The sequence below is a fragment of the Numida meleagris genome, chromosome Z (genome assembly GCF_002078875.1).
Source record: "Numida meleagris isolate 19003 breed g44 Domestic line chromosome Z, NumMel1.0, whole genome shotgun sequence".
NCBI lineage: Eukaryota > Metazoa > Chordata > Aves > Galliformes > Numididae > Numida > Numida meleagris.
The window spans coordinates 32,182,876-32,209,848 of NC_034438.1; the positions used below are offsets into that span (position 1 = coordinate 32,182,876).

The 26,973-nt window shown below is 40.0% G+C and overlaps 1 protein-coding gene across 4 annotated transcripts in view; it reads right to left on the minus strand.

The window, feature by feature from the left end:
• The window catches only part of FREM1 (FRAS1 related extracellular matrix 1), a 68,726-nt gene extending 51,454 nt beyond the window's left edge, over positions 1–17,272 (minus strand). For 2 of the 4 annotated variants that reach the window (XM_021380926.1, XM_021380927.1), the window contains exons 1-6: positions 16,911–17,272; positions 6,678–7,182; positions 3,111–3,205; positions 2,259–2,560; positions 1,566–1,762; positions 610–933 (exon numbers count right to left, since the gene is read on the minus strand). In XM_021380926.1, coding sequence (XP_021236601.1) covers positions 610–933; positions 1,566–1,762; positions 2,259–2,560; positions 3,111–3,205; positions 6,678–6,908 — 1,149 coding nt within the window. In that variant the 5' untranslated portion in view covers positions 6,909–7,182; positions 16,911–17,272. Of the gene's footprint in view, positions 1–609; positions 934–1,565; positions 1,763–2,175; positions 2,561–3,110; positions 3,208–6,677; positions 7,183–16,910 lie in introns of those variants that run through there. The other 2 variants (XM_021380929.1, XM_021380928.1) reach the window with 2 other exon arrangements.

The window sequence follows — 26,973 nt, forward strand, 5'->3', positions numbered from 1 at the left end:
CTTCATGTTACCCCTACACTACCAATGCTGCAGTAGGCTGTGAGATCCAGTGGCAATCCTGGCATTTGTCTGCCTTCTGTGGCTTTAGGTATGTGTCTAAAGAGCACAGAGTTCACTACTGTCCCACAGGCACAAAACAGAAGTGGAAAAAGTACAGCTGGCCCTTCCAAATGCTCTAGAGTGAGGCTGAAAGAAGAATAATGCTTCTATTCCCTTCATTAAATAGGGATAATAGAAATAGTAAGAACAACAACAGCAGATTAGGAGGAAGAAGATGAAGATCTGAAAAATCCTGTTTAGACAGTCACACATAGAAGGGTTACAAATCTTTGAGTTCAAAGAAATTACTTAAGTTGTGAGCAACAAAGATCTGGTTTGTGTTAGACAGGTAATGTCTAACACTAATCTGGACAGTTGATGTCAGTCATAGCTGAATGTGGTAAAAGATATTGTCTCAGTTCCTGCATTGCATATAGTTAGAGAAACAATATTTATTTTTTCTGGAAAAAAAAAAAAAAAAAAAAAAAAAAAAAAAAAAAGATGTGTTTATTTGCAGCTTACAGAATCTTCAGAAGAAAAACAGAAAATGTTCAGGTACTACACTTTTACCTCATAATTCCTCCTCTCTGTGTGGCTGTTGTTTGGAGGTTGATAAGCAATGAGCATTTCACTGAGGTCTTTCCATGTGAAGGAACCAACAGGCTTTGTGTGGTCTGACAGATGAGTAATGAAGCCCTGCAGAGGTGGCTTTGTAATGTTGAACACCAACAGGGACTTTGGAGTTTCTTTGTCTTCAGCATCAACCGTTGTGGTTGTAATGGGAGTTAAAATAAATTGGTCTACTTCCAAGAAGAACTTTGTCGTTGGAACAGCTCTGGGCATTTGATTGGGCAGAGCACTTTTAATCTGAATAGGGAGCCACGCATACTCAGTCTACAACAAGGAGAAAAAGGAGAACTAAAAGGATGAAGTGAAGCAAACAAAGTAAGCTCGATTTTCATTACCTTCACATAGCTAAATGGGGTACTTGTTAAAGCGATAGATTATTCTGAGAAGGATTTAAACATCCTAATGAAAAAAAATGCCCAGAGTAAAATATCTAGACCTCAGGAAAGGTCTTCCAGGTTCACTTGTCTTATTAATGTTCTTAATTTTGGGCTGAAACAACATGCCCAATTTGATGTGAGTTTCATGAATAATTTTACCTGACAGAAGCATGTACGTGAGTCATTAATTAACTATTACGTTCACACAGCTCTTAGCTTATTAATTACTGTATATGTTGAAGTCAATGCAGTTCATGCTCTATAAAGATGTGGAATTATGCCAGGGTTAATTTTTACTCTTAATGTTTACTACCAGTAAGCATCCAGAGTTGTATCTCTGTAGCACAGGGGCACGAAGATAATGCATTTAATCTCTACAGCTGGCAACACAAAATAAATAAATAAATAAATAAAACTAAAGGCCCACTGCCTATCTTAAAGGTGAAAGGGAGCAACAAATTTCAATTTTTTGAAAATCAGGAAGACGATCGGACATTGTAAGGTGGCATAAAATTCTACCTTGTGCAGAGTTTTGCTTCTGCTGTCTGTGAGATCCAGCCTCACTGGAATATAATCAATATCTGGCGAGTGAGGGTCAAGGTGCTGATACCGAATGCCCTTCCTCAGAAACTCTTCACAGCTCATTTTTGTGTTTTGTATGACTCGCAGTCCCAACACACAGCTCCCATTTCTGCACTGCTGGCCTGGGCTGTGCTCTGTAATCCAAAGGAAGCCATAGTGAAACAGTTAGCTGAGCAGAAACCAACATGGGAAGCGTGTTCTTAGGGCTGAACTAAGCCTGGCAAAAAGCCAGTGTGATGACAGTTAGGACTCCTTTCCCATCCTAACTTTTCCTACAGGATTTTGTTCTCAGCTGAGATCTTTCTGCTCCAGCTTCCCTTGGTCCTGGGGGAAGTGCTTCCTCCAACTCCCTGTGCTGCTTATACAGGGTTCTGACACTGCCAGAGTCATCACACTGATCCACAGATCTAGGAGCTAAAAACCAGATTCCTGTTTGGGAATTACTGACCATCTGTGAGCTGAATTTTGCTCCACACAAACTTCAGAATCCTTTCCGTTTGCAAGACAGCTCAAGCTGTTCATTAAACTTCACATGACCTGCTCTTACCCAGCATGTCTGGAGCAAACAGCAGACTTAATCTGTCAGGTCTCTTTGAACCTGCTCATACAAACAACTAAAGTACATCGTACTAGGGCCAAAGAGGAAGCTCTGTGATTGATCCCCTCGAAGCTGTTCCTGCCGCACATCCCCCGTGATGAGCTGGCCATGAGCAGGGAGGTGGGTTTCTGAAGAGGCTATGGAAATGGTGCATTCCAGATTTATCTTCCTGTTGTAGTCAAAAGCGAGGATGTTCTTGTCAATTGCCCTTGACAGACCATAGTACTCAGGCACCACCAGGGCTCGGGAGCGCATTTTGATGATGTTACAGTCTGGCTCAAGCAACTGCACATGGAGGGTGAATGTTTCTACAAAGGTTTCATTTTCTGTAAACCTATGGATAATAAGAAGAAAACAGTTGTGCTTCATCCCCTCTTCCGTTGTTCTTTGTGAATTTGGTGTTAACCTCACTTTCTAAACCAAATTACTCAAAGCCTTTTCTCACCTGTGCGCTCAAAACCCAGATCTCCAGAGATCATGCAACACAGCTGCTAACCTCTTCCTACATGTAAAAAGAGTGTTTGAGAAGGAATAGGTCATTCATTGTGTATACCCAGGGGTGTGTGTCCCTGTTAGCAGTAAAACACTGGACATGCTATGCTCTCAAAGTACTGCTACCTCTTTCAATAAGAAAATCACTGTTTTTCTGTAACGAACAAGTAGTGTAATAACAAACACATTTTCACAGCATATCTGAAATAAATCGTGAATAATGTACCTGTAAATAGATGGTTGTTTGTTCTTTGATGCTGCTGCTGCTGAATTTAAGTAGTTACCTCGTGTACAACAGAACCTGTTCTTCCCATGATAAATAGTCTGCATGCTCTTCCTGAGAATGCTGTACTCCTTGTGACAACAAAGTGTGATGATGCAGTGCTGCTTACCTGTACAGCCTAAGCATGACTGTGTCTGTGTCTAAAATCGGACAACCGTTGTGGGTATACTTGACTTCATTAAGATGGAAGTGACAGTCAAAAACCTATGCAAGAGAAAGAATAGACAAGTACAACACTATTGAGGAAGCTAACTTCACAGCTTCTGTTCCACTTCTCTCTGGCTGTCAGGAAAACGCACTGGCCTAGGGAAATTTTTAATCTCCTGTTTCACTAACACTTCTGATGAAGCCATAACTAATAAGGATTAATACACAGATGCAGTTGACAGACAAGCAACAACTCTTTGCAGAAAATAGAGGTAATTTCATACTACCAATCATCCCTTAAAAATGTGGCTTGCCTTCATTAGCAACCTCTTCCCAGCCACTTTGGGGAATGGCAAAATGAAAAGGGCATTCTGGTGAGATGCTGAAATGTTGACTGGAATTGTGATGAATGGAGAAATTATTTGCTCTGAATGCTCTGAATTTCAATGTAAAAATGAAGTAATATTATAATTATTTATTCAGTATAGAAACATGCAAGTTCTAATTCTGTGCAGTAGCTAGATAGAAAGAAAGACCGGTAGTTCTTACATTCTTCAGTGTAAATCCACGAAACAGCCAAGATGCGTGTCTGTTAACAGCACATTAATAATTAATTTTAAAAATAGGGTTTGTCACCTTTTGTTATTATTGACAGTGTCCATTTCCACTAAAGTTATTCTCAGAGGCTCAAGCTATGTGGTAATTGTTCTACATTTCATGTGATTTTAAAAGGTACTACCTGCTTTTAGCTTTCATCAAGAAGCACATTGCACAAAGTCATATTTTTTCAGTAAGTAATGGATTAATTTATTATCAGATACATAAATTCACCCTCTATTTCAATCAGCTAAAATGATCTTGGAGCAATCCATAATATTGAGCTAAGGAAAGTACAGTTAGTTTTTTATTTGTTGAGACTGCTTAGAAAAAGAGGACAAGAACATCTCATGAAAATCTGATTCACATATCTCAGCAATATTTTGTTATTTTTGAGAACTTGGGAAACAAATGCATTTTCTTGTTTTTTCTTTTATCTTTCTTTCTTTGTGCAAGATAACAAAAAATGAAAGTGAGAGGTAAGTAATGAATTAGCTAGCCCTAAGTGACATTGTAGGAAAAAAGATAAGTAGTCAGTGGTGTGTCGAGTTAAACAAAAATACAAATTATATAGAAAAGCTGCTCATATTATAGCTTCTGTGGTTTGGTAACATCCACAGACAATGTGGTGTAAATCAGTGTAGAGCCCTCAAGATCTGTAGGATTTTTTTGACTTGTAGGCCTGACGTACACCTGGCAATGAGATACTCCCCAGATGATACATCCCTGTCCATATCAGAGGAGACTGCCTACAGCTGAGGAGCTAGTTATTCATATCAGATAATTGATTTCTTTTTTTGTAAGACATCATTATTTTCACCTCTTAATTGACCGTAAGAGGGTAGGAAATGAAGGACCTTTCCACAGAAGTCTGTTAACACTGACTGATTATCTTATACGTGTATAAGACTCAATCTGCTTTGCAAAAATGAAACATCTGTTTTATGTTTCCTAATATGTTTTCCTTTTATATGAACAGCCAACTCTAATTGTCTGCAAACTCACTGGGTACAACAAAGGAGATCTGAATCTTATCCTAATTACCATTGAGCTTTGTTTTTTTCCAGTTCAACTGCTTTTAAATTACAAATTATAATTACATTGTCACACATTCCTAGTAAATTAGTCACTTTATTGACAGTAAAACAGATCAGATCAGGGATACTTTCTGGCTGCATAATTTCCTGATAGAAGGAGCATGGCCAAACTCTGGCACACTTTTTCAGGAATGATTAAGGTTCAGGCAGCACATCCAAATGTGTCATGGAAAAGAGACCTCATCTTACAAAAGTTGCCTTGTTTTTTCCCACCTGGGGAATAGGACTGGAGATAAGCTGACTTGGAAGCATATCTGCAGTGGTCCCACCTCCAAGAGGCTGCAGAGGGGAGAAGGGACTTTTCCTAACTTTTCCTGGGACTCAGGCCAGGACACATGGAGGAGAGGTGTCCCACACCACCAGCCTGGTACCCCACATCCACATGCTCAGCAGTGCTCACCTTTTCAGGTGAGGTACACCCACAGCCTCCAAGAGATTAGAGACCTCTGCACAGGCACAGACTCAGCTACCCACGCTCAGATTGGAACCATGACAGGACAGACATTTAAAAGAGTTTAGTCTGTGAGCCGAGGAAGACAAGGACCCTAAGTATTTCAGAAAGTAAGTTGTGGTGCATACATATCTCCTGGGGCCTCTGGAAAACACTCTGACTCTGTGCATAAAGCATGCTAGGCTACAGCGGAAAAGTGGCTTTTTCAAGGCATCTAGGTCCTACTGTACATTAGTGGCTGAGGCAGAAACTGAAAGCAAATGCAACCCCACGGTTAGCTGCCCTGCATACAGAAGTGGTCTACTGGCAGTGAGGCATATAAGTCTCTCCTTTTCTTCTAGTGGACCAGAATGGATCGAGGAAGTGGAGGGGAGAAACTCCCAGCTGACAGAAGCCCTGGGGAAGATCCACGGCAGAGGCTCTGTACCTCCTGGGGCTACGTTCTAGAGAAGAAAACACAATGGCCTGCTCATTCCCTGCTGCTTTCCTTGGCATGGGAAGTGCTGGTTTGCCTGAAGTAATCGTGGTGCAAAATGGTGCAAAAACGATGTCGACAACCAAGACAGAAGCTTTGAAAAGCCTTCTGAGACTGGTGTTTCTGCATTGGCCTTGCAGAGACCACCAGAAACCTGACAGAAAGTAAAAAACTAGACATACGCAGAAGTGTGGAAGTGTATGCTTAACAAAACTTTTCAGACATAGTCAAAAGCTGCTGGGTTATGGTTCATTTTAAAGCCATTAATCTTCTATCTGTATATTTTCATGTCAATTACTTCTAATTCCTTCCTGCAATGACTTAGATGGGGAGATTTTTTAAGCAAAGGAGTAGCAGAACGGTGATATATGAAATTTCATCATTCCTACAAGCTCAAAATTTTAAAAGTAAACAATTTTTTAAAATATATTTGCCATTTCTTAGCAATTTGGCTGTTGCAGAGCAGAGCAAACTAAACTGTACACAATGTGCTTATTGTATGTGATGATTTTTTTCTTAATTGTTCCCAAGGTAGTGGCTGTGTGACTGAAATGCAAAATGCTCTAGCTGGCTATACATTGCCCAGGGGGCAGTGGATACCCTTATGGTAGAAAAACAGGCAACTGAGAGACTGGAAGGTGTCTCCTAACCCAAAGTTTTGAAATGCCGGTTCTCCATTTGTGAAAGGAAGCTCTGACCAAACTCATTTTTATACATTTGTGTTATTGAACTCAGCTTTTTGATTTCAGGGGTGCTATTCTCTGAGAGCCGGCTACTTTTAGTAAAAAAAAAAAAAAAAAAAAGTGAATCTTATTTACACAGAAAATTCAGATTTGTGTGGTTTAAACACTATCCAAAAAAAGAATTACATAAAGCAACATACAGAACAGCAAAACAGGACCCAAATACCTGTGGAGTTAGCTTCCCAACTCTCTGTGTTATCGGCTCTTTTCTCACAACTTCGACTTTGCACACATCCTTCTCTCTGGGGATGGAAAACTTGAGGTCATCTTCTGACAGGAACACAGATTGTCCCTTCATCACTTTAATGCCAAGGTTGACACTTATAAAGGAGGAGCAGACAACTCTTAGGAGAACAAACAGCAATGTCAACAACCAGATTTTCTCGAAGGGCTTCATATTATGAGGCTATGCCAGTTCTTTTCTCCTAGTGAAAAAGTTCTTGGCGAAAGGAGTCTTCCCTTCCTCCTCTAGAAAACACTCACCATATAATGGAGAACCAAAACATTAGTCACAGGTGAAAATGTACCACATGTTTTCTATTATGATGCACCTTTTGACTGCAATTTGAACAGATGACTTTCAAAATATCCTCAAGTTTTTAAAAAATTCATTGGTCAATCCTGACAAAATGATGAATATTCTCTCAGACCACTTTTAATGTCTGTAAATCCTAAAAACAAAGAGAGAGAAGTGATGTAAGGTATTGAACGTCTGTTGAAAACAAACGAACACACTTCCTTATCATTTCTTTACAACTGCAGTTTATTTCAACCAGCAAATGAACTTCACCTTTGAAGACTGTTAACAATACATGTGCTCTGAAAGTTAGCTTTGTACCAGTGAGACTTCTATCTCAATAGATCGACTCTCAATATGAATTCCAGGCACATAAGCACAAAGAATCATTTGCTGTGTGGGATCCTCTGCTACAAGACATTTTTACTGCTGGACCACTTTAGCTAAACTAAGTAGCATTTTAATAAAGGAGTACAAGTATCCAGGTAATTTCATAGTACAGAAGGAGGCATTTGTTCAGATTCAATAGGTAAAATAGAGGAAGTGTGGTCTTTTGTTAAATACATTACTGCTCTGCCATTTAATGGTGGGAGATGGAGAGGGAGGCAACATTTAACCTTTATTTCAGAACACATTCACTCTACCTCTCTATTTTTCCTTCTACAGTGGCTAAGTATTCCTGGATGTCAATAGAGATGTATATGATGTTGCATTACAAAGCTGAAGTGTTTCTTTTTCAACAACAACAAAAAAAAGATATAGAACTCCTTCTGAAATTCCTTTGGAAAAAAAAAAAATAGTAGTAATAAGGAGCAATAGATAATAAGAAAAAATAAAAGTACACAATGTCTCTCATACCCCATGTTGCAATTAATCTTCATCTTTCATGTTTATAAGTTCATAAGAAAAGCACAGTTGTTTTATTGTTGAATAAGCACTGCTGAAACCTTTGTACACCCCTCCAAAGTAACTCAATCTGTGGCCCAGAGGATATGCAACAACACTGACTTAATTAAGTCTGGTTAAACCCTAAAAAAATTCAAGCTAGTTAAGCATAGCATTCCTTCAGGTTCTTACAAATTTTTAGTATTCTGACTAATATACTTACACAGTATAACTGTGACCCTATCAACAATGAGACTTCCGGAAAATGATCTAAAACAAAAAATACACATATCTCTCTTTATTTCCTCCTTTACTGTCCACAGAAAAGTGGTCTCTTTACTGTTTCATGCAGAATGACCTCTGAATGGTCTGCAGTTGCATGTACATATCAGCCCAGTCCTACATTTCACTGAACAACACTTAGGAATTTGATAAAATTTATCAGCTTCTTAAAGTAACACAAGAGACATCCGTTCATTTCAGCCCAGATCCAAGATTGGAGACTTTGCAACTAACATATGTTTAAAGTTAGATGTAGGTTGACTGTGTAATTTGGATGCTAAATCTTTACCCTGGTTTTCTAGCTTTTTATCTGAAAATATTTCCATTTTGGTCTAAAGTTATGCAGCTAGCTCAATCTGAACAAAAATTCACATTTCTAGCCAGAGGAAGGGGGATGAAATTCATCGTTAAGTTTTTTAACGTATACCAGAAAGAAAAAAAAATCAAAAGCTCCATTTATTTAAAAGAGGTTACTTACACAGATGGCTTTTAGTAAAATCCAAATACATAAATGCGCCAGTTTTTGTTTCTTTCTAGCAGGAGGAGTGTGTTTAACATGTCATCAAAATAAGCACACGGAGAGAGCACTCTTCTTCCTACACTTCATAGTTTTAAAACACAGTCTGCCCTACCATAAAGGACAGCTTGGAAAGAAGGGGAGAAAAATAGGTTAGGCTTCAGCCTCCGAATAAGAAGGTAGGGTTCTCAGCACATGCACCTTTTAACCTGAATATCTGACTGGTATTTGTCACCTAGTGCATGGACTGCTAGCACTTCTTCAGAACGTTTCCTAAAAACTATCAACTGCAAAGCATGGAGAGGTGTTTCGAGGAAAAGCCTGCTCACTTGCCCTGCTCTTGTCCTAATTCCTGGCTTTAGCATGTCAGGAAATTCCTGACATGGGACCTGCAATGGATTTAAAATCCTTTGACTCCCTTGGTGAAGAAGTAAAGCATGAGTAAATTTTGGCTGGTTTCAGAGAAGACCTAATTCCTTAAGCCATTCAGAGGCTCAGATAAGAAACCAGTTAGGAATTCTAGACTCTGACTAGATGCTCAAGAAAGCATAAGAAGTTGTCAGTGCTGAAGCACAGACTCAGTGATTTACAGCTCATGACAATTCCAGTAACTTGGTGTTCCGCTAATACCAGACAGGGCATTTATTTACAATGAAAATAACTATATTTGCAGAGCAATGGATTCCTTACACAAAATGTCCAACACCTGCCTGGATGTCTACTACAAAAACATTTTGTTGTTTGAAACATCCTTGTCTCCAGCTCAGTAGTGACAGTGTTCAGGAAATGGCACTGTTCTCATTACACCTTTAAATGTGTTAACCAAAAGAGATATCTGGCTGTATCTCTCAAACAGGCACCACCAGAGCACTGTTCATGCAGAGACATCCACAGCTCGATCCTGGAGAAGGTCAGTCTACATTCTGGCACCCACCATAAAACCCAAGACTGAGTGCAGATACCAACCTCAGGCATGGGCAGTGGTTCTTTTTCTTACCTTGCATCAAACGCTAAGAGCAGAAAAGCTCCGAGAGGAGCCACAAGCATTTTGTCCAATTTCATAGTGAAAGTGTAAGACAATCTGCCACAAAATAGGTCCTATAGTGTCACTGTGTCTTATAGGCTTGCTTTAACTGCTTTTGCCTGCAGGCACTGTTGCTCTATCACTGTACACATATGCTTGCCCCATATGTTTCTGCAAGTGATCCTATAGGGCTGCCTCCCTCTGCAGCTGAGTGAAGTTCTGGATAAGTGTAATCTCACTTCCTCAATCTAGTGATAGCAAAATGAAATTACAAGATATCCTTTCAGCATGTAATGGCAATAAAATGAGAAGATGTTGGAGCAAGCCATGATATTAGCATTCTCCCTCTGCATAAAGAGGACATTTCTTCAGCAAAGTCATGTGCGTCCTCCAAGGCACTTTTGCTGGTGTACAGTGACAGAGCGTTGCTCTACGCATGCTGGTGACACCACTGCTGTATTTTGTGGTTGTTTCTAACTTCCACAGAGCCTCCCTGCTGCTCTGCCCTTCATGCCACAGAGGGGCCTGGTTCATCCCTGTCGTTCCTTGATGTGTCACTTGTGTATCCAGGAAGAACAAATGGCTGAGGCATTAATTTCAAACACACCATATTATTTCAGATAAATTTAGAGGCTTAATGAAATAACAGTGTTTGTAGGAAGATTAGTGCAGCATTTTGAGACTAAGTTGTTTCCTCACTGATCTTTTAAGGGTCTGGCTGGAAGGCAGGAGTACCTGAACCAGGTGAGTTGTGTGTAGCTTAGATGCCAGAAGCAAAGCAGTCATGCCAGTGCAGTATTTTATTCTGCACTACTTGCTATCTCTCTTGGTGGGGTTACTCAAGAACAGGGTCTGGAGCACATGATTTACAAAGACAGTCTGAGACAGCTGGGTTTGCTCAGCCTGAAGAAGAGAGGGCTGAGGGAGAAACGTATTGCTGCTTCCAGACATCTAAGAGAACCTGGAAATGCATACCGGAGGGCTAAGGTACAAAAAACAAAGTACGTAAAAAGGGAAATTCACCTTAGATATTAGGAAAGAAACAGCAGGAGCACTCAGTAGAACATGTTACCCAGAGAGGCTGTAGTGTCTGTGTGAGAAGTTACCTGCAGGTACTGTGGAGCATCATGACCACTTTAGATAACAGGAGATAGACTGTTTGCAGAAGGTTCCTGCCCATAGAGCAAGACCACTCCATAAAGCCGCTCCAAAGATAAGAATCAGTGACAGCTAACTTTTTGGGGCTGTCGTCAGATAAGCATCCCACAAAGGAACTTTCCACTCCTAATAAGGTAAAAAGATCAGAGTTCAACTAAAGGACACACCAAGATGACCACTGGAGGTCTCAGGACCACCACCACAAAAGGACTGAGCATGCGTAAGGAGGCAGAACTGTATGTTAGTGATTTGAAGGGAAGTACTGAATAAGTACTATCTGTGAAAGTGTTTATATATGTAACGTAAGTAATGTATGTAAGCTGAAGGTCTTTCTTACCAGGTATGCATGAGCTATCCCCCAGTAATCCAGCACTGCAGTAAAAGAATGCCTGCTTCTTAATATCACATTGTCATTGAAGAGTTATCTTTCAGGCTGGTGTTTTTGTCTGGTAACACAGGTGTCTTTTACAACCTAAACCATGCTGTGATTCTATAGTTGAGATGACACGGTTTTCTGGACCCTGGGACCAAGATAATTACCTGGTTTATTTTTGCAAAACACTGCATTGTGCCCTCCGAACTGTAGAGTGATTCCCAAGATATCGAATTTAAAACCATATTTATGTGGTGATATACAAAGAGACCTCCTTTGGCATGATTGGATGTAGACTTACCAATCCAACCCCAAAGCTGGGAACCTGGAAAAGGAGTCTGCCTCCACTTATTTGGACAATGGATATTCTTCTTGGCCCCAAAAATGACCCTAAGGATGTATCCAAGGCACTGCACAAGGGACTCTCAGCAAGGGGACTCTGAAAAGCTCCTCATCTGTCAGTGGGACCCCCTCCCTGCTCTTCAGATGATCCTGAGCAAGAAAGCAGGAGGAAAGGGAACCTCTGGAAAGGCAGTGGATGTGACTCTGAGGAGCTAAAGGAGGAACAGAGCATTCCGGGGGCAGTTCAGAGGAGAGCGACAGAGAACTTCAGATACCATTTGTTAAACATTTTCTACAAATGCTAAAACTATTTTCCTTTAGGGCTATTGGTGCATATGTGAAAAATTATGCAATGTTTAATTACAAACATAAGTGTTCTCACCAAATACAACTGGCTTTCAAGGGGGAAGGGAAGAGAGAGGAAGGGAAGGAAAGGGAGACTGTAATTCCCTAAAATTATTCTTGAGTTGTGGAATGTTAGATACCCTTCCAACAGCAGACTGTGGAGAGAGCATAAATCTGTGCAGGACCCATCCAGAGATACATGTAGACACTCTCCACTGTGTCAAAATAGAACTGGTCTTTTAGATAATCTTTCAAATATATATATATGCATCACTGCAATGCCTGTATAAATGTAATTTAATTTAAAGAATATAGATATTAATGAAAGTTTCAGGTGATTCTTATTTATTTAAAGTTAGAAAGGTATGTATCCCTGAGTCTGATTCTGAGGAATGTAATTAAAGTTAATGGCATGTAATTACAGACTAATCCCAATGTTGATGTAGAAAGACATCTACTAATGCAAAACTACTGAAAATAAGATCAGAAAAAACACCAATATCTCTCAGTTGTAACACCTAATATCTAACTACAAAATATATAATCACTAGCTAACTTAAACTGCAATGATATCCAAAATCATCAGTGAGATTTGGATGAGAACTCAAGAGCTTCCCTCTGTGTGACAAAATCTCCAGTTGCCTGAGAGGTTTCACTGAAAAATGGCATTCAAAATTAACATCATCTTTTGCAGAGCTTGAAAGGGATTATGGAGGACAATTGTTGTGGGCTGGGAGTTGGCCTGATTTGTTTTAATGAACACCAGGACAAGTTAACAAGAAACAGAAAGACCACAGGATTTTTTTTTTTAAAGGACAGATTAAAGAAAACAAATAGTGGCCCTGCATGATTTTTACGAAACAGAGATGACTGTTATTATAGCAATTAAAAGTTAGCCCAGGGCAATTGAAGGACCCTGACATACTTAACTGAGAGATTGCCACTTCAGCATGTGCAATTAATCCATGAACTCTTTCAACTGTTTTTTTTTTTTTTTTAACATCTTTGTTCCACGCACTACAAAGATTACAGGCCACAGCCAAACTCAGTAACTCAAGTACTCAGCAAGGTATTTGCTGATTTAAGGAATGCTAGGTGGCAGTTTTCTTCTTTTTTCCCCTTTTCAGTTTTTGTTTATGAATAGAAGTGCTGTATACTTTTTTTAAAAAGAAAAATCCTTTGCATTTTTCTGGAAAGCAAGGAAACAGCAGGTGTTTCACTATACAGTCAATGAATAGACCTTTCTTCATCAAGGAAAAAATCTGCAGGATGTAAAGCACGTCCAGACATATCCAGATGTTCCTCTGTTGTCCTCTTGCTGCAGCAGCATAATACTTAATAATTTTTTTAAAAAATGAAGGAGAGGAGGGAGAGAGAGGTACTGGAGATTCTCAGTTATGGGAGAAATGGTAAAAACTAGGAGAAAACTTGTGAAAACGGTAAAATGAAATGACTAGATTAGCATTCTTTTGGCTTTGTGTATAATCACATGTACTGCAGAGAGGGAACAAGAACTACACTTCTTCACAGAAGTGCAATCTGTAACAAGAAGGGGGAGGAATAGTTTTCCCCGGTTCACAGAGATGAACTTGAAAATGATAATGAAGAACACCTCTAATAATGGAAACCACAGAAAGGTGAAAGGAGGGAATCTCCCAAGAGATTTTAACTTAGAACAGATGTTTCATTTTAGCAAGCAACTGACAATGGATAGAGGTGAAACAAGTCAAACACAGCAAGCAGCCTAGGACTAGTCAGTGATCATTGTACTCTGTCCTGCAGGGATAAAATTCTTAGCCTCAGCTCAAGCCATGAATTTGTCAACTGAAGGCAAAAACTGGGGTATTACATTCAGTGCTTTTCTGACAACACACAGCTTCTAGCTCTGTAGCCCCATTCTTTTCTGTGGCAAGCTACAGCCAGATCTCAAACATGAGGTGCTAGAGGAGTTCTGCTCGTGACAGAACAGCTCCACCAGGGACTGAACACATCCCTGGCCTGAAAGCCCACAGAATAGGATTAGAAAAAGCCTCCTGTACAACAAACAGGGACAGAAGCCCGTGGCTGACTATACAACAGTGACCTTGTTTCACTGCACCACGAGCTGCATGATCTGATACTTCCACAAAGCAATCATCCAACAGTGGTGATGAAAATGAAGTACCACTAACACACTGCACCTCTCTGCAGCAGTATGAAGGTATCTGCTGATGTACTCAGGAAACTGTGTGATGACACCTGGCCTTGTTCTACATGTTGCAGAGCAACAAGGTGGCAGTGGGCTTACCAACTCTGGCTGACACCCTTTTGTGGATAAAAGTCCATGAGAACCGCAGCCTGTGGTCTTGAAGTTTTTAGACACTGTTACAATGTCTGTAACAGTGTCTGTCCCAAAAAACAGTTGTCTGTTTTTTGGGAGGGGAGGGATGAAGAACCTTGACGTTAATGGCAAAAGTTCTGAATTTCTGTAAAAGGATTTTGCAGACTGCTCTTCACTAGAACAAGCTTGCTGAGTGGTGTACTGCTTCTTACAGAACTGAGCAAGAACAGCAATCTGCTGCACATGCTGCACAGAGGGTTTTTTGGAATGCTTAAATCTTAACAGCTGGTAGATGGTGTGGTTTACACTTTCTCACAAACAGAGTTAATCTCTCTGAGCCTTAGACACGTTCAACTTAAAGGTTCGTTTGAGCTTTTCACGAAGATTACTGGTATGCTCTGGGAGAAAAACGTATCTCCTAAGAGACACTCTCCTGTTTTTAGATATCCAAGGGCAAGAGAATGGATTTAGGGCATACATAAGTTTCCGCTTCCAAAGTGGTGTGAGGGGAGCTTGCTGCTCCCTTTGTACAAATCAAAAGCGATTTTGAATTTCTACAAAATCTGTAGTACAACTTAAAAGTGGTATGATTCCTTACAAATTATGTTTGATAAACAAAAGCGTGCACTAGGCCAAACAGTTGCACCACATCTCATCAAAATCATTCCAGATCCAACATCACAAAGTTATTCTTTTTTTAACAGTTTTCTTTGATAAAGGTGTACCTTTGCACATTCTGGATGCCTGCAAGCTGCAGCTACAGCCTGTTGGCTCATCTGGTGACACATTAGCTTCAGAGAACTGGAGGTGACATTTGTCAGAAAATCACAGTCCAACTAAGGTCTATCTTCACAGCCAGCTACCAGAGTTCTTTGAAATGCTGTTCACAATGATAGCAGCTAGAGACCGTTTAGCAACTTCCCAAAGACAGCCTGTTCAGGTCTCTTGGCCCATTGCCCAAAAGGCAGCTGCATCATCCTGAAGATGTTGTTTTAAGTTGTGAAACCATGAATTTGTGCATGGATACCCTTGCTGCAGCAGTTACAGCCCTCACAGCCATTAGCTCAAGGGAAGTTAATCAGGGAATGGAGTCATGGCTACAGAACCTCAGAAAATGGGAGAAGACTTCTTTAGTGCAGGTATAACCTTTCAGCAGGTATAACCAAGCAGACGCCACTTTTAATGTAGTGCTAATTGCTTAGTGCTATGTTACTGTGCTGTTGTTACTACACATGTTATTGCTGCCATCTAAATCCACTGTTAGATAGACTGATGCAGTTGGTCAGTATTTCTTTTCCCCATGAATAAAATCATTTCTGTTGTGCTGTAGTTAATATCACAGACATTATTACAGCATGCCCCTTCAAGGACTGCAGAAAATTAATTTGATGAGGGAAAAGGCATGGAGCAGCTCCAATTAAGAATTCAAGTCATTGCCCGGGGAGGTTTTTATTCAGTGTCAGAACACTTGCCTAACTTTTCTTAGAGAGGGGATCTGTGCCGAAGAAAATGTTCAAACTCTGAGGTGCCTTGATCCAAACCAGCTCATTCCCTCAAAGCAAGCTGCACACACTCGTTGCATGCAAAATAAACACCAGGGAAGAACTGTAACAAAAATGTTGGCAGGCCCGCAGCAGTCACACTCAAGTAAGAGAAATGAGACGGGATGACTTCTACAGATGTGTGCACACTTTTTTGTGCAAGCAGCTGGTGGTTTGCAGTGTCAGGGCCTCCCACAGACACACAGGCACATGCCAACAGCAGGGATGCATTTGGCCTGAAGTAACAGGAATCCTGAGTGAGTTGAGATGATGAACTTCCGGAATTCTATGAACAGTAAAAATGTAATTTCTGAAATACCCTTTCAGTAACCGTTTCAAGAAACTGTGCACGATTGCCTAGAAAACTTGCTGAAGTATCTCAGCACAGCACAGAGTGAGAGAAACTAATCTCTAAAAGCTGTTTCAGAGTACAAATACAAATGAATAAAAGTGAGCAAGAAATGCAAAGACCACAAGCATGCCTGTGTGTGGTCAGAAGCACATAAACATTTACACATACATATGATCAATTAACATCCATCTAATTCAAATGAATAAAGTCAGCTGTCTAAATATGCACAAACATGTGAAAGCGCTCACAGATACCTAATGCAAAATACAAGTCTACAATTTTGAAGCACTCCTTTAAAAAAAAAAAAATTCTTCCAGAGACTTACTAATACTGAAAGAGTTCATGTTTTTTTTTCAGTGCAGTGTATCACATTTCTCTCCTTCAGTGTGTTTTTTATTAAAAAGACAGTCGTAATAAAGGAATGCTCACTAACTGTTTCCAAGCTTTTATAAAACATAAAAGCATAAAGTTTTATTAGTGCTGGTGGAAGACAGCCAGCATAGGGGAGAAATCTGTAGCAACTCAAACCTTAGTGTAAACTAAGTTACTTGGAGCCACGGGTATACAAAACAACCAGCAAAACCCAGTGCCTGTTCCCTCCTATAGAACTGGGCTTTCACCCACCCTAAATACAAAAACGGTCCGAGTGCCTCGTTGAGGAATTCATTAAGCCATTAAAGACTATTACCAGCACAAACACAATAGCATTCACGGCATACGACAAACTTGAAGCAGATACTTACACGTAGCAGCATTACTCCAGGAGGCTGAGCATAAGAGCATACTGTATGAAAGGAATAATGAGTGTCACTGACCCAGTAATCTCTGGTTTTAAAGGCTGGCAGAGAAAGAAACCCAATGAGTGGGCGACAGAGGGAAAGAGAGAGTGAGAGAGATGAAATTCCAGTCTTTCTGGTCAGCTTGGCTGTAGTTTCGTTAGTTCTAATAATCAACAATAAACACTCCTCGCTTGCAGGACTGCTCCTGGCTGCAGAGCTCCAGAGCACAACTGCTTTTGGGCTGGCTACGATAAGGGCATTCTGAGACACTTTGGAGTGTTTACACTCAGCAGTGCTTCTCTGGCAGCCAGCCCCCGGATCTTCGCTTCCCCTTCTGCTAGTTAAGTCTGTTGGGACTAGAAACTGAGCTCCTGTTAATAGCGTTTGCTCATTTTTTCTTCCCACTTCTGCTGGCTGCCTCTCTGCTGCATGCGCTGACACAGACACACACATGCACACAAATCGTGTGTGCATTAAAGACTAAGAGAGTTTTGATCTAAAATCTTTTCAGTTCAGCCATTTTTCCCTCACAGAAAAGGAGAGAGAATCCTTACTGAAATACAGATATCTTCCCTAGGATAACAGCAAGACAAGTTTAATCTTTTTACGGGGCAGATGATGAAATTAAGTGAATTATTGATTTTTTGTAAAGTATGTTTACAAACTGTGATGATTTTAGAAGCTCAAATGTTCAGTTGACTGGTTCAAAGTCCTATTGCATATGAAAGTATTAAGTATTTAATCTAACAAGCCTCTGTCACCAGATTTGCATCAGGTTCATAGATATGAGTAGCTGCTGGGACCCTCTGTGAGGTTTACTGCCACTCTGGTTTGTTAGTGTACCCCAAGAAGAGAGCTCAACTGCACACATTTAAAGAGCGCAGAGGCTGCATTGCAAAGTTGCCTTTCTCAGAATTACCAGGGACAGACCACCTTACTCCCACCTCAGCATTTTAAAACCAGAGGCATTTTTAAACATAGAGGACACAACGGTTTTCAGCCACAGGAGCGCTGCTACAAGTCAAAGGGAGCTAAGGGGAAAGGTTGGTGGCTGCCCCATGTAAGCAGGGGTCAAATCCAGCCCGAATGTAAATCCATGGCATATCACCTCCTCTTGCATGAACAAGGAGGCTGACTTCAACCCTTGCATTGAAAGGAAAGTGCACTATAAAAACAGAAAAACACCATCAATGGTATAAAAGAAAAGAACCAGTAAATGTGCCTGTGGCACCGTGTAAAGGCAGATGAAGACAATGGTGGCTGTTAAAATGTTAAAATGAACTCAAAGCTATACCATGTGTAATAAGCTACACTCTGGACTGTATTTGCTTAAGAAAAAAAACTAGGCAAAAAAAAAAGTCCTTCAACTACAACAGCAGTATCAGCGAGATATAATGTCCTAGTTTTCTGACCCATATTAACCCTTGGATTTTTTAAAGTTTCAGAAAAATTTGGAATGTGCGTTCATCTGCTCTGAGCCACATGGATAACAGTAATTTGTGTGTTTGTGTTTGTGCTTACTGAAACGTGGCTTCTAATTCGCTGTGATGAATGGTCTGTTTGTGCTGTACGGTGATCTGCTCAGGATCACCAACATAACAACCTAGATGCTGACAGAAACAGTGGTGGCTTATTTTGAGTTGTAACATCTCTGGCCCATTAATTCATAACATAATTGCAGAAGCTCCTTTCAAACCAGTTTGATTATTCCAGCAGTGAACCTGGCCTTTCATTCCTTATTGCTATCCTTAACTACGACTGATTTTTGCAGTTTATCAATGTCACACTCTCCAAAGAATAAAACAAAATTATCAAAGGTTTTCTTGAGAAACACCAGAGCACTGAAGATATGCCTTCTGTACATACACTAACTTTTTATTTCAACATTTGTCCATACAGGAAAGAGAATAGTTCTGTTTCCTGTGAACTAAACATAAGCACAGTATATGCGCCTCCCTAACTGTTAGCTAAAATCTCACAGCCCTGATGGTTGACATGACAATATTCATTCAGCTGTTGCTTGTAAGCTTTCTTTAGCCAGCTGTAGTAACAATCAGTTTCTTTCTTTCCTGGCTTTTATCCGGAAAGACAAATGTGCACCTGAGAGACACAAAACTGACAAGAGCACATACAAGGAGAGAGCAATCTCCTTGTTCCTTTCAACTTGCATTAATAAGCAATGTCCTAAACTGTTACAATATCTTCTGCTGTAAAGAGCACACCGATCTGCACTCAGTCAGTGCTTCTGTAAGGAGGATGAGGTTCTCAAAGAAAGAAAAGACTCATGCTAGTCTGAAACCTGAGGATGCACGCAGGAAGATCTGCTGAACTGTGGGGAAAAGCAGAAACAATTACTTCTCAAAGGGTCAATAGGAAAACACGCACAGATATGCTGACAGAGAGCTGATCCTTCTAGGGGCTGTCTACAACGTACCCTTGCATGGAGAGTTGCCTAGTGGCTCCCAGAATCAAGATGAGCCTGGTCATAAGAACACAGTAAGAGCTACCATCAAGAAAAAACAGCTCTCTTCCTATAGAATAAACAAGGATAATCTGGGGCAACTGCATGGTGGGGCTTCTTTGCAGCAGTATGCACTACCACCACCACAAGGAGGCAAACACTGCTGTTCAAATCACCTTCACTCACAGTTACCCAGAGTTTGCACACAAGAAGTTAATGATATTAAAACTCACAGTTAAACTCTGTGCTGGATATCTCCTCTCTTCATCTAAAAAATATTTTCTAAAGCACTACAACGCAAGCACTGTGCAAGATATTCCTTTGAATTCTTTCACAGAAGATGGGCCATTATTTATCAGGTATGGTCAAACGAGAAACAGACCCAATTTTCATGGTGCTAAACAATTAGCATATTTTGGTTTGCACAACCAATTCATCTTCTTCTTCCAAGCCACGGAAAATCATCCAAGGTCAAGACAGCAGAAGTCTCTCTGCTTTGTTAAACACTCACTCAACCACCCTGTCCCTCAGAGTGATGCCAGGAATGGCCAGGTTGCTGCAGCAGCAAACTGAGTAAAGAGATGCCTAGGCAGATTCATTACAGCCTGCAGACTCCCTGTAACTCATGTGCAACATATCCTCACAGTTTGGAAGATAGTCTTAGACCATTCAGGTGACTTTCAGAAAGAGCCCACTGGTTTGTGGCCTTGTAGGAAGATCTGGATGACACCATCCCCCATGGCTACGCAACAAGGCAGCCCTTGAGATTCAGTAGTACAGCTACATAAGTGAAGAGCACTGGTTTTAGCTGTATCCTACAAAACCATTCTTAGCATTTAGAGTTCAGAATATTTCAGTAGGAGGGGACCTTCAAAGATCATCTTGTCCAAATGCCTGACCACTTTAGTGCTAACCAAACATTAAAGCATATTTTTGAGGATATTATCCAAGTGCCTCTTGAACACTGAAAGGCAAGGAACATCCCGGAGAAGAGAAGGCTCTGGGGAGACCTCATCACAGCCTTCCAGTACTTAAAGGGAACTTATCTGCAGGAGATAAAACAACTTTTTATACAGATAGATAGTGATGGAACAATGAGGGAGTGGTTTTAAACTAAAAGAGGGGAGATTTAGCTTAGATGTTAGGGGGAAATTTTTCTCTCAGAGCGTGGCAAGGCACTGGCACAGGCTGCACAGAGAAGCTGTGGATGCCCCACCCCTGGAGGTGTTCAAGGCCAGGTTGGATGGGCCCTAGGCAGCCTGAACTGGTGGGTGCCCCCCCTGCTCATGGCTGGAGTTTGGAACTGGATGATCTTTAAGCTCCTTTCCAACCCAAGCCATTCTATGATTCTGTGATCAACCATCTCTCTAGGAAGCCTCTTCTAGTGTTCGATCAGCTTCATGGTAAATACATTTTTCCTAATGTCCAGTCTGAACCTCCCCAGTACAGCTTTGTGCTGTTCCTTCATAATTTATCATCTAGCAGAAGACCTCCATCTTCACTTCTTCTCTTCAGAAAATTTTTATTAGGAAACAAGAAGACTGAAAATTATTTTTTATCAGCATTACTGAACTTCATGTAGCTTAGGGGAAGGCTTTAACTCTCCCTGTAATAAACAATGGGAGTATTGAGTGACACACACATCTGTGCAAACAATGTAGCAGAGGTTTCTCAGCTAATGAGTCCAAAATGATGAGGCTTCATACTGTTGATGTTTCTTCCCTGATAAGTATCAGAAAACATTCTTTTCAAAGGACCATTGTCAAAGAAACTCAACAACATTTTAAAGACTCTATGATACCTAACATTTAGGGAGATATTTTCAGCTGTAATGACAAATAATTGACCTCTTAATTTATGAACCATGACATTTCTGTATTGTCTGGAAGAAAAAGAATACCACAAAGCTGTGACCTAAAGTGAGTTTTAACTAGCATACAGTTCCACTAACATACTAGCAAGGCAAGCTGAATGGATCTCTCCACCAGCTCAGCTGCCCTGACTTTCAACTTACTTCAAGAAGGTAATGAATATGGCTGAGGCATGTCAGAATGTCAAAATGCTCACCAGACTGAGTGTCATGATTACAAAAAGGTATTTTGGATACTGATTTCAACTCAAAATCTTTAGTCCAGCTTCCTGGAAAGCATTGTGTGTCTCCGTTAGCATGTCAAATGATAACTACTCATTTCAGTCAGCTTAAACAACTTGATTCACTGATGTCCATGTTATATCAAGCCCATTTGAAGGCATGATTACTCTTAAGGAGTCAAGATCCATGCTTGTAAAACACTGAGATTCTCAACCAGAATATATTATACACAATTACAATGCTATTTATTTCACATATCATGGAAAATGTTTCATTTATATTTACTAAGATTGATCTCTAAGATAGCACATTCTTTTGGTTAAAAAATGAAAGAGAGAAAGAGAGCCAATACGCTACATTTGCCTGTTGTTACAGAAAAAAAAAAGGTGATTTTTTTTTGTTGGTGCTGCTCATTTGTTTTGTCGCTGTTTTTGTTCCTTTTTTCTTTTGTAAAACTGGCAATCTAGATGAATTTTTCTTTAGGTAAGATCAACTTTTCTACAAAATCTGTCTCACATCTGCAAAGCCTTTATTTCCTAGACTGTCTATAGCTGTGTCTTTAACATTTGAGATTGTTACAGGAAAGGAGCGATTTACTGTTTCTTATCATGCTGAAAACATACAACTGTTTCTTGAATAAGTCTGACAACAGTCCGCTTCAGATTTGGATACAACACCAGGGAGTGACACAAAGCATTGTGATGCAGTGTTGGTATTATACTCTATTAACTTCCCAGAACTTTTTGAAGAAAATACTATAATACATTAACGTCTGACATAGAGCCCAGCTATTAGGAGATCAAATGCACTGTGTCACTGACAGCTGCTTTGTTGGAAAATACATGCAGCGTATGTGTACAAGCACAGCCCTTGATCACAAACTATTCAAGTTTCTAATTATAGAAGGCGCACAAATCCTAAGGGTAAGAATGGCATTCCAGAATATCAAACTAATGAAAAGAACCTACAACAAGATAACAAAGCGCTCACTTTGTGTCAAGAAGATCCAAACCTCAGAATGGTTTCTGAAATGGAAGTCTGGGTTGAAGCTGAGTAGAATTTTCAGGGAGAAGTGTAGCTTCCCTGAAAAATCCAAAATTGATGCTATTTTCTTTATTTTTAAACACTTTCATTTTTCTTGAAATTCTTTGTATCTTGAAGCAGAGGAATGGTGAATGAAGATCCACAAGGACTTCAGCATCTTGTCGTTCCCTGAAGTCCTTTAGCCTGGGCATGCATCGCTGCTCCTAAGTTCAAGTTATACAGCCATGAGGGGCTGTGTACATAGTGCAAATCATCAAAATATCTCTTCATAGACATGACTTTCCTTTCTTAGTTGTGAGAGAGATTGGGTGCAACAGGTGGAACAGCAGCAAAAAATTGCCCTCTCTCTGCATACTCCTGGCAGCCTTACTGTGGGATGCATGGGTTTTGGGGTCATAGGACTATGTGACCATCAGAGGTGCTTGTCTTTTGTTGGAACTGCACAGTAGAAGCAGTTAACAATGCTACAGGATGAGAAACTTAGGCTAGCACTGTTCTTGCAAAGCATCTTCTGTATCAGTAAGAGGCATATTTGTGTGTTGAAGCCTCATCACAGAACTTTAATACTAGAAACTGTAGTTATGAATATTCGTATTTGTGCTTCCAACATCTATAAAGCTATTGATTCTTCTGATTTCTGATCCAAGCTGCTACTATAAGCTGCACATCTAAGGAAAGAAAGAGATTGAGTTTTTCAAATGTTCAGGTAGGATACTGTGAACTGGTTGGCAGCAGCTAGTACAGCCACCTAGATTTTTGACTCCTGAGGGTGGGAATGGGCTGATCTGTCTCAGAGATGTCACACAGGAGGCCAAGGATAAACCTTTTTCTGTCCCTTCCTGAGACACCAGGATACTCAGAGGGGTCTTCAGCCTTACAAAATTAATGAACTTGGCGCAGTTGGAATTTACTGAAGGGATCACAGAAGAAAAAAAAAATGTCCCCATAAAAGAGGAAGTAACTGGATTACAGCTTGTGAAGACTCTTTAATGTACCAAACTCAGGATAGAAAAAGACCATTTATTTTCTATTTTTTTAATTTGAGAAGCATAGGAGGAAAAAGGTAAAGACTGCACATTCAAAATGTAGTCACTCATCACAAACTAAAAGAAAAATGTGAAAAATTGCTGTATGCTGGCAGTCTGCCTGCTTCCTGTAACAGTGCTCACAACAAGGTTTCAAAATACATGTTCAAAATATTTTCTTTCCCTTCCTCTAAATTCTCTTGTTCCTTCCGCAGTCCTTCTATCAAAAAATCCAGGTCACAGGGCCCTATTAATACAGATAGAGAATTGCTGTCAGCATTAAAAAATTATCCAATTTACTAAAACTTTTAGAAATGCAGCTTTATGGCCATTAAATATCAATACACTCAGTAAATGTTCCTTAGCTATTTTAATTGAGATAATTAAAGCAAATTAATGGGATCTGAACATTTTTACCAGGTGCCCAGAGTCTTTGAATATTGAGCCTTCTTGGGGACAAGACATTAACTTTGGTTTACATGGATTTAGACCACAGCTGGCACAACTGGATTTTCAATCTAGTTAATGCTTCTGAAGTTTCACTAACTTCCCTTGTTTAGCTCACACAGTCACTGACTATGAAAGATCTGCAAAATAAAGTGTTCAAACAATGTCACTTCATTTTCTGCAGGAACATTCAAGTTCTCCAAACTCAGAACACTTCTTAGAAGTATAATCTGGCGAGTCTAACTCATAACCAGTACAACTCCTGATCTCAACTGGTGGCTCGGGTAAAACAATACATTTAGAATTCTGAAATTACCCTTCACCTATCCTTGTATGTGCTGCACACAGGACCTAGACCAAATGCCAGGAAAGCTAACCATCATAAACACTTTTCATTCCTTCTGAAGTCTACATTTTTACTTACAGCAATGTGTTAATAAGTGTAACAGCATATTCTAAAACCACTGCTATCTTTAATAGTTTAGAAGGTATGCCAAAGTCTTTTAGCACAGGATGGAGCTTTAATCTGCTATAATCCTCTAAAAAGATTAGTTCCTGAAGAATTTTCATATCTTGGCTTTCAGCCAAGGTATTATTAAGGTGACAGTTTAATTAGAGAAAGTTGAATGAGCCTTCTGAGATACAGGAAGAAAAGAAGCCTCACCTTGAGAGAGTATGGGAAATCTAGGAAGATATGTTACTTGGATTATGGCAGTAATTAAAGGATCTGATACTCCCTAGCAATGAATGAAAGTATCAACTGTAAATGCAAAGTTCACACTTCTCCCGAAAATCGTCACTGCAATGTGTAGATATTCCTGTGTTGTTTCTACTTGAAAGTTGAAGTCCAGCTGCTACCTAAGTAGTATTCAGCATTGTCTGGGCAGGTACTGACCTGAGAACGAGAAATACATAGGAAGATAAGAGAGAATGGGAGGTGCTAGGTTGAGAGATAAAAGAAAGAGGAGTGTAGAACAAATTCTACATTAGAAAATGGGTACCTGAAACCCAGGCACCAAGATATGGCCGGCAGCTCCATCTCATGCTGCCCCAAGGCAGGCATGTCTCTGCTTTGGTATTTGTGCTAGTGTTAAGCTACGATTTGCAGTGATTTGCATCAGCTCCCCAGCCTGATACAGATGTACAGACAGGCAAAAATGCAGCAAAAATTAAACAATAAAAAATAAAATTTAAATAAAAACTAGACAAAAATTAAATAAAATTCACTGCAAAGTCCGCAAGTAATGCAGTTAAGCAGGGTCTGTGTAAGGGACAAAACTTCTGAGAACTTGACACAGGTCCTTTCTAGGTGTTTTAAGTTGTGTTAAATTCATGATCTCCCTTTGCTAGAAAACTGTAAATGTGATGTGATACACATCACAAAACACCTAGACAAGTTACAAAAAGCAAATACTTTTTCAAAAATTTAAAATATCAGCCCTGTAGTCACACATATAGCTGGTAACATTTGTTTTTAAAGAATCCTAATACTTCCTTTTCTTTACCTGCCAGTTAGTGTTCTTCCTTTCATTGCTATCTTCAAGTATATTTCCCCAGGTCTTTACATGATCAGAAGATGTAGATGCATTTGTTTATCCTGGAAATACTTATTTTTATCTCAGTATCTGTTTGTTGTAGTTTATTCAGATTCTTGAGCCTGGATTTTTACCTTGTAAACTGGATAGCTAATATTTTGGTTTCCCTTATCTCCATGTGAAAAATTATTCTTTTGAATGCTGTGCCAACTTAAACTATATGTTTGACTGGAATCAGCACCTGCTTCTGGTCTTGGCTTCTTTTATAGCCGCTCTTCTTAAAACTTTCAGCTAAGTAATGATTCGGAAGTCATTCCGTTTCCTCCCTGCACTGACCAGAGGGTGAGCTCAATTAAAAAAGAAAAAAATCACCCTTGTTTAAAACCTATTTCCAAACGGAGTTTCTTTACAGAGTACCACTGAATGATACTGAGGATTCTGTTCCCCCAGAAGGCCATTTGAACAGAGCTTGAAAACAGCCAAACCAGGCCAGTGCAAAAAAGCATAAAGCAAATGTCTTGAGAACTGCAGTGTGGTGGCCAGAAACACTGATATTTCCCAAGGAATCTAGGTGTTGTGGAGGCACAGAAATATGAATGAGTTACCGTGAAAATTCTCCCATATTCTGACTTTCCCTCACAAAGATTAAGGTCTAATAGCAAGATCAGAGAAATTGCGCTCTCCCAGAAACAGAAGCCAGCTGCAAAATTTCAAGGCCAGCAGTAAAAAGTATCATAGTGTGTATTCAGAATCATAGAATTGTTCAGGTTGGAAAAGACTTTCAAGATCATCAAGTCCAACCGCAACCTAACCATACATTTGTTCACAAGGAGAGGAGGTCACGTCTTAAGTGTCAGAGTTAGGTTAAAATATCCAGTTACTTTATTCAGCCATACATGCAGACACAGGGAAGAGGAAGGATCTCCCCCCAGAGCAGGATAATTAAATTAATTTATTCACTGTATAAGGAGTGTACACACATAAATTTGAATTGCCTGTCTCAGTCCTGCACAGATTTTGAAAATGGGACTTTCTGGGCTGAGCTCAGAGTAAAACAGATGTCAGAAAATAAAAAAGAAAAAATAAATTACTGATGAGTGAATGGACAGCATTAACACCTGCTGAGAGATCCCACAGCATTTTTTTGTCCCTGGCACCCAGGAGCTCTGACAACCCTTGTTCAAGATTTGGATTCCTGGAACAGGGTCAGGAGATGGCCTGGGTGCTCCCTCAAATACTTCACCACAAGGACTAAGACAGCCCCCAGGCTATTTCCCAAGTCTCAGCAACTGTTTTCATTTAGGATATGGCCTGAACTGATGATGGTTTGGAATTGAAAACCACCACAGAAGTTTTATTCTGTTTTTTATTCTGAGGTTTTATTCAAAGCAAGCAGCTCTACTTCAATCCACAAAAAGAGGGC